At 46.2% G+C, this 13023-nt stretch overlaps 1 protein-coding gene across 1 annotated transcript in view; it reads left to right on the top strand.

The window, feature by feature from the left end:
• Positions 1-5887: 5887 nt before the first annotated feature.
• Positions 5888-13023, top strand: part of LOC144769100 (uncharacterized) — a 72759-nt gene continuing 65623 nt past the window's right edge. Inside the window, exon 1 of the mRNA XM_078653100.1 lies at positions 5888-5969. Coding sequence (XP_078509226.1) covers positions 5888-5969 — 82 coding nt within the window. The remainder of the gene's footprint in view (positions 5970-13023) is intronic.

The raw sequence follows: 13023 nt of genomic DNA, 5'->3' as shown, positions 1-13023 counted from the left end.
TACATTTGAAATCATAAAAGCAGCAAGACAGCATAAATTTAGAAATTAATTACAGTGTAACAAATTTCATGAAGTTAAAATTTTTTTTTTTTTTTTAAAAACATTCAGGGGTCAAAATCTGTAACTATGTCCACTGTACGTAGATATAAAAGTTCACACCAATATGATTTATACACAGTATAAAAAGGTTAAAAAAAAAGCAATAGCAGCGAAAACAAGATAGTGAGGTCACCCTTCCAGTTGCCTCGGGGATAGCATCCTGGTCCTGGACACACTCAGTTTACTCATCATTTATCATTAACCTTCTCTTGAGTCGAGGCGATGGTTTTAATATCATACTCTGTGTTATAACACTGGATGGTCAGGGGTTACCTAAAACAATATTCTGTAAATATCTCTAGCAATCTATGCATTACATTTTCTGTTTGAGCCAGCAAAACTGCATCATCAGCGAAGGGCAAAATCAGGACCTTTCGTTCAGCAGTCATAGTGGCTTCAATGGGTTCTTCCAATAAGTAGGTTACAACATCACGTAAAAAGAGGCTAAAATGTAAGGGGGCTAGCACACATCCCTGCCCTACACCCCTTGCAATTGAAAATGTTTCGCTACATTCACCTGCCGGTTCATGCCTAACCCGAACTGTATTAATGGTATGCAGTGTCATTAGAGCTGGCACAATTGAGCCCTCTACCCCTTGCTCTGTCATGGATCTCCATAAACTTGTTCGATTAATACGGTCAAATGCTAATTTCAAATCAGCAAAGGTTAAATACAGTGATTCTATTGCATATTTATAACAAATCTTATACATGTGAACTCATTGATGATTGTGGCCCTGTGCAGGGGTTGGATCCTGCGCGGGGCAGAAGGGCTGCGCACAAAGACTCAGGCCACACCACTCAGCCAAGTGACGAACTCGAGCGGCCGCCCTCCTTTTATTTTAACCCTGCAGGCCACGCCTGGCCTGCGGATGTGGTGTATCCCTGAGGCGGCCACTAGACCGCCAACTATTACATCCTTATCCAACTCAGTCTTTGAAACAAACACAATGTTCAAACATGTCAATTGACAAAATACACAGTCTCAGTACTTGCGTGGACCTTGAGCTTTGATGGCCGGACGTCATCAGCACGCAAAGTCCCTCAGTCGCTGGCTCGGACGGGGATTCGGCCTCAGGCTGTACCTCTGGGAGTAGCCACGCAGACCCATGCCGTCAGGGCCTAGGTCCTCGGAATGAGGGCCAGGCTGAGGTGAGGTGGTCATCTCCGAGGTGTCCTCGCCTCCGCCGCTTCCTGGTCTTTCCTCCCTTCTCTCCGGCGCGGGGGTGGCGGTAGACCTTGGCTGGTCATTAGAGGACCTCCCGGGCTGTTCTGCGGGGACCTCCTTGAACCACGAGATGTTCCGGGACACCTCCTCTCCTCCTCTTCCACGGTTATCATGGCTCCGCGGTTCACGGTGACTGTCCAGGTGCCTGGCTCGTAGTTCGTTCGGACTTTTCCTGCCGGACGGAGGTCCCGTAGGATGACGGTAGCCCCTGTGTGGAGCGTCCTTGGTGTGGCGTGGCGGCGGAGACTTACTTGTTGGTTGTGTCGGACTCTCCTACCTTGCACTTCTTCAGCTTCCAGTGGGGGTGACGACCACCCGGGGCAAGTGGGAATTAGGTCTCTTCTGGGGCCATGGAGCATGAGTGCCCACGGGCTCCTCTGGAGGTGTGCTCCGGTATTCTCTCAGAAACTCATGGAGTCTCTGTTCTGGGTCTGCTTGTTCAACTACTGCGATGCGGAACATCTTGTTCAGGGTGCGCATGAAACATTCAACATCACCGTTGGCCTGGGGCCATTGAGGGGTGATTCATCGGTGATAGATTCCTCGCTGTTTTAGAAACGTGGCGAACTCTGCTTCTTGGAACGGCGGTCCATTATCGCTGCGCACTTCATGGGGAAACCCGCACATGGCGAAAACCTTTTCTAAGACTGGTCCCATGTGGTTGAATGCAGTGGATACAACGGGCTCCACTATGGGGTACTTTGAGAATGCGTCGACAATTACTAGCATGTGTGTCCCTCCGGGAAAGCTTCGAAAGTCCACGCTCACTTTGGACCATGGAACGGTACAGGCTTCCTTGGTGATCACTGGGATTGGTCTCTCGGGGGCGCTTGTCAGCTGACACGATGGACAGTGGTGGACATATTCCTCGACCATGTTCTCCAGCTCAGGGAACCAGACTTTTTCCCTCATTCGTGCCTTCATTTTGGTCACCCCTTGATGTCCTCCATGGGCTAGTTGGACTGCCCGATGTTTAAGGCCTTGTGGTATCACCAGTCTGGACCCTCCCAGCAGGATTTTGTCACTGGTGGAACTGAGCTCATGCCGTAGCCGCCACATCTTCGTCAGGTTGTCACGGTCTTCCGGGATTCAGGAGTTGGCCTGGCGAAGGTAGTTCATTCAAGATCCTTCTTGGAATGCTCGCAGGGTCCTGGTGTATACTGCATCGGTGGCGGCAGCCTCTTTCACGTCGTCTAGGGTCATGCTCTGGGGGTACGCCGCAATGGATATCAGGTGGGCATAGTGTTCGACATCATTGGCATCTTCTTGCGCTTCTGGCAGAACTGGGTGCCTCGATAGGAAGTCGGCCAGGTTTTTAGCTCCTAGTCCGTATACTACCTCCATTTCATACGGTTGCAGCTGAACCACCCAGCGCTCAAAGCGTGGAGGTGGGTGAGGTGCCGTCCTTTTAAAGAGGGGGACAAGGGGCTGGTGGTCGGTGACCATGGTGAATGGTTGTCCCTTGAGGTACAGATGAAAATTGTTGCAAGCCCACTTGATGGCTAAGGCCTCCCGCTCGATTTGAGCGTATCTCGTTTCCGTGGGTGTGAGAGACTTGCTGGTGAACGCTAGGGCCACCCAGTGACCGGGTTCATGTTCTTGAGCCAGTACTGCTCCAAGTCCTACTGGGCTTGCATCGACCAGTACCTCTGTTGGTTTTGCCAGATCGAAGTAGGCCAGCGCTGCCTCCCCCAGGAGGGCATCTTTTATGCCTTTGAACGCCTCTTCCTCTCTTTGACCCCACTGCCAGCTTGCGTCTGCTCTTGTGAGGTCCAGCAGCAGTTCCGCTTGGGTGGCCAGGCCCGGGATAAACCTCCCGCAGTATGTGGTCATACCCAGGAAACTTCGTACCTCCGTTGGTGTTGTCAGTGGGGGGGCATCTTTGATGGCCTGCGACTTCCTCGGGTAAACTTGGATGCCTTCCTGATTGAATACATACCCGAAGAACTCAAGGGATGGCTGGAAGAATTGACATTTGTCTTTGTGTAGTGTTGCTCCATACTCACTGAGGTGCTTCAGTGTGTCGCGGAGGTGTTTGTGGTGATCCGCCGCTGTTGCTGAGTGGATCAGAATATCGTCGCTCACGTTTAGTACTCCGGGTAGTCCCGATAAAAGCTTTCGTATCGTGTTTTGGAACACTTCGGCTGCCGAGGATATTCCGAAAGTCAACCGTTTGTACCTCCGTAGTCCTAGGTGGGCGCTGAAGGTGGTGATGTAGCAGCTTTCTTCTGATAGGGGAAGTTGGTGATACCCTGCGTTCAAGTCGATTTTTAAAAACAATTTGGATCTATTGATATCTGCGATGATGTCATTCCTCGTTGGAGTTATGTGGCGTTCCCTTCGAATGGCTTTATTCGGCAACCTCATATCAATGCAGAGGCATATGGCGCCTGGCTGTTTCGGCTTTTCAGCGATAACCATCGGGGACACCCAGGGCGTCGGCCCGGATACTTTTTTCAATCACCCCCTGCTTCTCCAAAGCTACTAGCTCCTTTTCCACCAGCGGCCGCAGGTGGAACGGGACTCTCCTATGCCACAAGGCGACAGGGGCGACTGTCTTGTCAATGTGCAGTTTGATGGGGTCGCACTTGATGCATCCAAGCCCCTGGAAGAGTTCGGGGAACTGGCTGAGTAGCTCCTCTACCTGGTACTTCTGGATCCTCCTTGCAAAAGAGATGAGCCCAAGGTCTTCCGCGGTGTGGCAGCTCAGTAGGGTATGTGCTTCCCTGTCGATGACATGGATGGTTGCCATTACTTCGAGATTATCTGCCTTGATGGGTACCGAGATCTTTCCTTTCAGCGGGAGGGGTGTGTCGGCACCGTATGCATAGATCCTGGTTTTGGACGGCATCACTGGAGGGTGAGGTGGTAGGCGGCGGTATTGTTGGAGGCCCATAACGTTCACTGTCACTCCCGTGCCGATGACCGCTTTTATTTCTGTTCCTACGACGTGGACCATACACGTTGGCTGTGTTGCTTGAGTTCCCTCGCGAATGATACTAGGTATACCTCCTCTTCCTCATCTTCTGAGGAGTCCTCCGCCGTCGGTAGGTGTTTCTTGCTCTTTCTCTGTGTGTCTTCCGGTGACATGGAGTCCGTCACAGACAGTTGTCGTAAGGCCCGCGTTGGGGGTCTCTGATTGCGGAAGTCCCAGCCCCTGGTGCGTCTTCGGCGACGGAGGCAAAGTGATTGGGTATCCGCAGGTCTTTCCCTGGGCAGGGCAGTCTTTTGCAGCGTGTGGCTCATTCCCGCAGTACGTCAATGTGTAGCCGTCCTATAGATACTAGGGCGGTCTCCTCGGGTACTGGTTATGTGCTGTATACAAACAGCTTAACTTTAACTCAGAATGACTTTACTGCACTCGTTCTGGTGTTAGTTCAATCTTCATTTTATTTATTCATTTTGACGATGTTTTAATCACATCCATTATAACTTTTGTTTCATTATCGCTTTATACACATGCATTGTGCTTATTTGCAAAATTCAATTCCATTCCAATGCATTTCGGCGTATTCGCCTTCGTCAGGGAAAGGTTCTACAAAAAAAAAATATAAACATTCCTTAGTAACTAATGGTGTCCATGGGTGTATAATCATACAATCAATGAACTACGTGGCCTCTCTTTCTTCCTTGCAGTTAACGGTTCTGATAACTAGTGTTCAGTGTATACCCGCTTCTCGTTGAATCTTAATGCTCCCTTGGCTATTGTGCATTAACGAATGTCTTTCGTACTCATACCGTTTAATGCGAGTAACAAATCACATAATTCTACGTTTTATAGCTCGTGTGGTTTAATGTTTTTAAGCTACTGCTGTTCGTGCTTACCTTCCTCGTTGTATGCCCCGTTACGTTCGTCTCATTCGGGTAATCGCTTGGCGTTCGTTCTCTCGTCTATGTGTCTGCGCATGCGCGCTGTGATTATATCTTCTTAAAGGGGCTGTTGCCCGTTTCAAAAAACGTTATTGTTCCCTCGAGCTGTTAACGCTACTATTGTGTTATCTACATCGCTATGATATGTGCGTCAAAATGTGATTACGTTGCTCATATCTACTAAGCTGGAGCTATGTTAAATTTTCCAGACGGTCTACTCTCGATATAGTTTGTGGCTCTATTTATCTAGTGGTATGAGAATAGCCAATGTATGTGGTTAACGGCTAGCCTTATAAGATCCTAATCACTCATATAGGTTACATTCCATAAAATGAGTACTGTTCAAACAATTTTGCGGTTACAAGTAACAGTTAAATTCCACCCTTTCATTTAAACCATGCGGTTTCAAAGATCTTAAATGATATATCTATTTTAAGGAGGCTTTTTCTGTACCATACATTGGCTATTCTCATACCACTAGATAAATAGGGCCACGAACTATATTGAGAGTAGACCGTCTGGAACACATAACATAGCTCCAGCTTAGTAGATATGAGCAACGTAATCACATTTTGACGCACATATCATAGCGATGTAGATAACACAATAGTAGCGTTAACAGCTCGAGGGAACAATAACGTTTTTTGAAACAGGTAACAGCCCCTTTAAGAAGTTATAAGCACAGCGCGCATGCGCAGACACATAGACGAGAGAACGAACGCCGAGCGATTACCCGAACGAGGCGAACGTAACGGGGCATACAACGAGGAAGGTAAGCACGAACAGCAGTAGCTTAAAAACATTAACCAAAACGAGCTATAAGACGTAGAATTATGTAATTCGTTACTCGCATTAAACGGTATGAGTACGAAAGACATTCGTTAACGCACAATAGCCATGGGAGCATTAAGATTCAACGAGAGCTGGGTATACACTGAACACTAGTTATCAGAACCGTTAACCGCAAGGAAGAAAGAGAGGCCACGTAGTTAATTGATTGTATGATTATACACCCATGGACACCATTAGTTACTAAGGAATGTTTATATATTTTTTTTTGTAGAACCTTTCTCTGACGAAGGCGAATACGCCGAAATGCCTTGGAATGGAATTGAATTTTGCAAATAAGCACAATGCATGTGTATAAAGCGATAATGAAACAAAAGTTATAATGGATGTGATTAAAACATCGTCAAAAGGAATAAATAAAATGAAGATTGAACTAACACCAGAACGAGTGCAGTAAAGTCATTCTGAGTTAAAGTTAAGCTGTTTGTATACAGCACATAACCAGTGCCCGAGGAGACCGCCCTAGTATCTATAGGACGGCTACACATTGACGTATTGGTATTACACTCCAGGCGGGGAGTGATTCCTAAGGAGCACGGCGAGAAGGAGAACATAAACAAGAAACGCAGTGCACGACCTAAAATATAACCCATTCAGCATCATTCCCGCAGTACCCACATCTTGACTTGGAAGGGTCTGGCTTCGATTTCCTGAACGTGTCTCCTCTTGGTTTGGCTCGAATGGCATTGGCTCGTTCCGTCGTGATGGCGTCAGACCGCTCTTGGGGTTTGATTTGATCTCGTTCGCTCTGGCTGCGGACAGATCGTCTGATCTTGCCAGTATCAGCATGTCTTTGAGCGCAATCTTTGGCTGGCGCAGGATGAGGCCTCTCAAGGTCTTGTCACGGCACCCCTGGATTAGTTGCGCCCAAATTTCCTTCGGTTGGTCATCTTCGGTGCACGGGCTGGGAAGCTCACGAAGTCGGGCGTAGAACGTGTCCATGGACTCTCCCTCTCTTTGGCGGGCTTGTCTGAGCTTGAATCGTTCGAAATCAGGGTTCAGCTGCGGGTCAAAATGGCCATTTAACGCTGTTACCGCTGTGTTATAGTTGGCAGCCGCCCCTGTGTTGGGCAAGTGCTTGAAAAGCTTGAAGATCTCATCCCCGGTGTAGTGTAGTAGCAGGGACCTCTTTACTGCGCCGTCTGTCTCCCGGGTTGCAACAAAGTAGTTGTTGAGGCGCTCGATCCCGATTTTTCATCGTGGAGAGGCTGTCACGGGATCTTCTAGTTCACTGAATGGGGGTAGGACCCCTAAAGCCGCATGTTGGAACAGCGTGCAGGCTGGTGCTGCTGCCTGGTCATCCCCTATGATGTCTGGTTGTAGGGGACTCTGGGGGTGTTGGAGCGGGTGGTGTGCTTCACGCTCCCAGCGCAGGCCCAGTAGGAGTAATGGCGCAGGGTGACCCACGTGGTGTCGTGTGCTAAGGCCTGTCTCCTTACTGTATAGATGCAGGCTCTTTTTGTTGGCCTTTTATCGGTAGGGGTGTCACCCTCTGGGTTTGGCAGTCTTTCAGTAGCTCCCCTGTGGGCTATGTATCGCTTAGCAGCTCCCCTGTGGGCTGAAAGTCTCTCAGCAGCTCCCCTGTGGGCTCTGTGGCTTGCTGATGCCTCGTGTGAGGGTGTGGCTTCGGTGTAGGAGCGTGGCTTTGCCGCATGCAGCCACCTATGCAGGACGCGCGTGTGTCCCCTCGAGTTGGGTGAGTGCTTGTGGACTCGCTCATCTTTCTTTACTGCTGCCGCTGTACGGGCGTAGTGCGGCAGGCCGCCGCGGTTGTCAGCACTGACGGGTGCACTCTGTTGGGCTACAGCAAAAAAGCAAAATATTGGCAATAGATGGACTGCTTGGAAAGAGACATTTGATGATTTCAATGATGCGCTTCAAGAGACTGAAACAAAACGATGGTCTAGTTTCTGAAAAATCCTGCTGGTGAAGGTGTGAAAGAAGTCATAAAGGAAATACTGCACACTGACAAAGAAATCACATACCATCAGATTAAAGAAACACTGAATTTCAAATTCAATCCAATACCAACCGTTGATTACGAACGATACATTTTCAGGTAAGAATGCAAAAATGTTGATGAAATCATTGATGAATTTGTGGAGATACTCAGTACACTCAAACACTGTAAGTGTTCAATGCATTTAATGATGAAGAATCTATATGTCTTAGATTTATTGATGGATGCTTGTCAGATTCATTCAGACAACGAATGCTGAGAGAAACTTAGTCTGGAGCGAGTGTTGATGGCTACCAGAGCTGAGGAGCATGCTGAAAGACAAGCTGCTGACATGGAGGCCAAAGGTGCCCAGAGTGAATCAGTCATGAGTTAAAAAAGTAAGCTAAAGGACACAAAGTGATTTCTACACATAAAAAGAAGTCATGTTTTAGAAGTGGATTTTCATTTGGACACGAAGGTAAATGTCTTACCATTGGACAGATATGTAAACGCTGTGGGAGAGAGAACCATTTTGTGACGGTTAATAAAGAGAAGGAAAAAGTAAGAGTGTCACGGCACGAAGACAAAATGGCCACCAGAACATTCCAGAAGCAAGGTTCGACACACACCCACAAGGCCAAACGCCGACATTAATTGAGTCAAACTGACACTGAACGAAGTCGATCGTCATCTAAATTATCATCAAACAGTTCTTCCACCTGATTATTAAGTAAAAGTGAGGAAGATGGCTGTGCCATGTCGATGTTTACCTCAGAGAAAGATGCGCATGTCTGACTGGTGCATGTGAGAAAAAATGTCAGTCAGAGAAAAGTCGACATGCCAAAGCACCAAGGTTATACAAGCATAGTCCGAAGATCACATTGAAAAGAAATGGTTTCTCGATACCTTTCATCATCAACAGCGCTGCATCAATAAACATAATGCCTGAAGAGAAAAAAAAATAATTTTCTCCATTGCCACGACTTTCACCATTGAAAACCAAAGTGTACACATGGTCTGCATCGACACTCATAAAAAGTCATAGTTCACTTGTAGCGACAATGAACAAAAAAATACTGAGGTGCAAACACCCATCCAAGTGCTTCAAGGTACAGCATCAAGTGCCTGTCTAAGTGCTTCAAGGTACAGCATCAAGTGCCTGTCTGCTCAGTTTCAGTACAGCTGCTGGTATGGGACTGTTTTCTGTGAATTATAACATGAAATAGTAAGTCAATTCCCTTTGTTGTTTCAAGAGTTAGGAAAGCTTAAGACTATGAAAGTAACATTGCATATTAATGAAGATGTCTGTCCGCTGCTCAGAGACATAGACAAATCGCTTTTCATTTACAAGAAGCTGTTGAAAAAGAAGTCAAATCATTACCTAAGCATAACATTATTTTTTCTCAAACTTATTTTTATTAGATTTACACATATTACAAGGAGATGCAAGCAGATGAAGATAGACCTCTGACATTTGTAACAATATGACATAATACAATACAGTTTCACACAGGACATTTAAGGTTGTTCATATGCTCTTCTTGTGCTCTGTTAGACTGAGATCTCCATAAAACATGGTAAACCTTAGGATCCCTCTCAGAATCAACCCATCCCCTCATCCCCTCCTCTCTCCCTCCTGATTTCTATTAAACAATAAGAATGAACCGAATAAAAAAAATAAAAAAAAATAAGTAACTAACTATGGTGACATAAATGTGTTTACCGGTTTTGTAAGTGAACAAGACTAGAGTGGAGTACCTATTAATAAGCTCTGCTCTCTTGGGTGCTATTGAAGATCAGAACTGGAAAAGGTGTAGCGCCCTTATACGTGGGGAGCAGGCAACAAGTGGAAGGCCTTGAGAAAAATAAGCTACTGAAGGGCCCCAAGATTATTCAAAATTTTTAAATCATCTCTAAAGATATTCACCAACCTTTCCATTGTGAATGCTTGCCACAATCGTGCATGCCACTGCGTCAACACTAGCGCCACTTTCTTTCTATGCTGCTGCTATGGATAGTTTCGTCGCTCCCAGATATAGCTACATTACAGAGTTATTTTTTTATATAGTGCGAATTTGACCCGAATCGGGTATCAGATCACTTTACATAGCATCAGTTGCATTACATTAGGACACCTTCATTTTTGTTAGGCACAGGGAGATTAAGTGATTTGCCCAGAATCACAGGATGTTAAGCGTCATTGCCAAGACTCGAACCTAGTTCCCCAGATTCGAGGTCGACCGCCTTGGCCATTAGGCCAACTCCTATCCCCATTATTGCTCTGCCACTTTTGGTTTGGTATTTCAAACACTCATCACATATACCTAAAAGTGCAAACTCTGGAGATTCCAGGATTGGGTTACCCAACATTGATTTGTGCTAAAAAATTTCCACCCTGAATGGTCGAATTGTTGGGCAGTCTCACCAAATGTGGTGAAAGTCCCCAAGCGGCCACAAACTCTCCAGCATAAATCTGAGGTAATTTGAATTCAAATTTGTTTTTAGTGGGGTCTAGATACCAATCATAGAGTATTTTAAAATGTGCTTCTCACATGCCCAGTGAATGGTTACTTTGTGAAATGTGTTCCCAAAGTGTCTTCCACTACCGTTCTGCTATTTCTTTCCCTAGGATGTGTTCTCCAAAGGTGATGAATCACGGTTGCGGGAGGGGAGAACGGTGTAAAGCGTTAAGCAAGAGAATGTATAAAAAGATAATGATGCCTCTAGAGGCGCTCGCCGTCTTTACAAATTGCTCTATGTGTGTGAGTACTCTAGTGTCCACTTCCCTAACCCCTGGGAGTAATGCTTGATGTTTCAGTTGCATATAGTGGAAGTGTTTGGTATTGGGGAGATTAAAGTTACGTTGAAAGTTTTCAACGGTCAAGATATCCCAGTTGTGGGAAAGGTCTGATAGGGTAAGGCAGCCCTCTTCTCGCCATGCATCAAAAGGACCTGCACTAGTGCTAATAGGAATGACAGGTTATAATGGGTCGGCATGAATGGGGATGAAAATGTTGTCCAGTTAGTTGTCCTATTTACCTTGTCCCATAGAGAAAGGGTAGTTTTTGTGGCTGTGCTCAGATATGCATTTGGTGGATGTCATCTTTTGGTTTCCAGAGTATATTCCATTTGACTCTGCCTACTATTGCCCTATCCATATACAGCCAATGCTTATCCGATGCACACAATGACCATTCCGAGATATCTGAGTTTGGCTGCCTGGTAGTAAAGGTGAAAATCTGGTAAGTCCAAACCTCCATTTGCCTTTGGTTGTCAAAGTAATTTAAAACGCAAACCGACTCTCCCCTTCTACCAAATGAATTGTGTAATCAGGGTTTTCAGCGTTGGGAGGAGATTACGGCCCAGATCAGTTGGGAAGGATTGGAAAAGGTACAGAAATGTTGGCAACACTGCCATTTTGACCCAACCTTTTAACTTGTTTTTCAACTGTCGCAGAAAAGTGGGGGTAATTAGCCTGGTACAAGGCCAACAATGTGGGAGTCATTTTAATTCCCAAATGCGTGAGATCTTTCTTTGCCTATTGAAAGGGAGTCCTTTTCACTAGTGTGTCCATTTCTGGGTGGGGTAGGGTTAACTTAAGCAGATATGGAGGAGGGCAGTTTGGGACCCCTCTTTGTTAGTGAGAGTAGGAGTGCGTTATAATCACGGTTAATCTGCACTTACATATATTCTGTATGACTAATGTATGAAAAGAAGAGGAATACAAGATGATTAAGTATCCTCATGATTAATGCAAATCTTATATCTACTTTAGAGATGTCATTGACAAAGGTATGCATTAGTGCTTTGTTAAGAGATCACAAACTAAATGTGATTGCTAATTTCATTTAACATTACCCATGAGATGCTATTATTTCAAAGGATGACATTTATAACTGTTGAGAGATATATTGAAAATACAGTTTATTTGCACATAGAAGGGCACACGTAATGTAACCTGTGGTTGTTAATTTAGCCTAAGAGTAGGCCTGAATTGCATTTCTAATGTACTTTCGAGTTAAATGTTTGAATTTGAATTTGAATTTTGCTTGCATGCTAGAATGTTGCATGCATCTTGTGATCCCACTGCAGGTGTACAAAGCTTCCTTAGTTTTGAGAACGAGTTATTGTTCCTAGTAGATAAAGAGGCATGAGAAGAAGAAATGCAATAACGGATGGGGGACGAGTTCTCGTGGAAGAAGGAGATGGAACCAAGGATGTATGAAATATCTCACCGTGTGTAGGAAAGTGGGTTTCTGTTGCAGTAACCCCCCCACTTTTTGCCAGACTACTGATGCACTTTTTCTTGGTGTGCCCTGTGTCCCTGCTAATCAGGTTCCCATGGCCTGTGTTCTTTCTCCAAAACGAACCCAATTGGCATCTCTGGCCACGGGTCAGCCCCTGGTAAATGGTACCACAGGTACCCAGGGCACTGTGACCAGGAAGACCTCTAAGGGCTGCAGCACTTATTGTGCCACCCTTAGAGGAACTGTACCTTTACACACACACACACACACACACTGCCTTTGCAGGCTGCGTGTTTTGGTGCAGAACAAAGTAAACAGTCGACATGGCACACATCCCTGTGCGCCATGCCAACAACCCACTGCCCTGGCATAGAATTAGACACCCCTCTAGCTGGGTGCCCTATGCCAGTGGTACGGGTACAGGTGCATGAGCTCTGTACCCCAACAGTGTCTAAGTCCCTTCTTAGACATTGTAAGTGCAGTGCTGCCATTAAGAGTATATGGTGTTGGGAGCTTGTCATTACGAACTCCACAACACTATAGTGGCTACACTGCCACCCCAGTTCAGACATGGCCATATGCAAATCAGTCTGACCCTGTGCCTCATGGGTCCAGGGAAGGCATGGCTTGGCAGTTCGGGCTGGACTGTTCCCATGAGGCACAGGGTCAGACTGATTTGCATATGGCCATGTCTGAACTGGGGTGGCAGAGTGGGCTAAAGAACAGTGATGGATTAAACCCAGATCTGTTGACTGGGTGTGAGTGTTTGATTGGTTCAGATGCTCCGTCCA

Source organism: Lissotriton helveticus, chromosome 7, assembly GCF_964261635.1.
Source record: "Lissotriton helveticus chromosome 7, aLisHel1.1, whole genome shotgun sequence".
Classification (NCBI taxonomy): domain Eukaryota; kingdom Metazoa; phylum Chordata; class Amphibia; order Caudata; family Salamandridae; genus Lissotriton; species Lissotriton helveticus.
The sequence above is the reverse complement of the archived record's forward strand: the minus strand, read 5'-3'. Positions and strand labels throughout refer to the sequence as shown.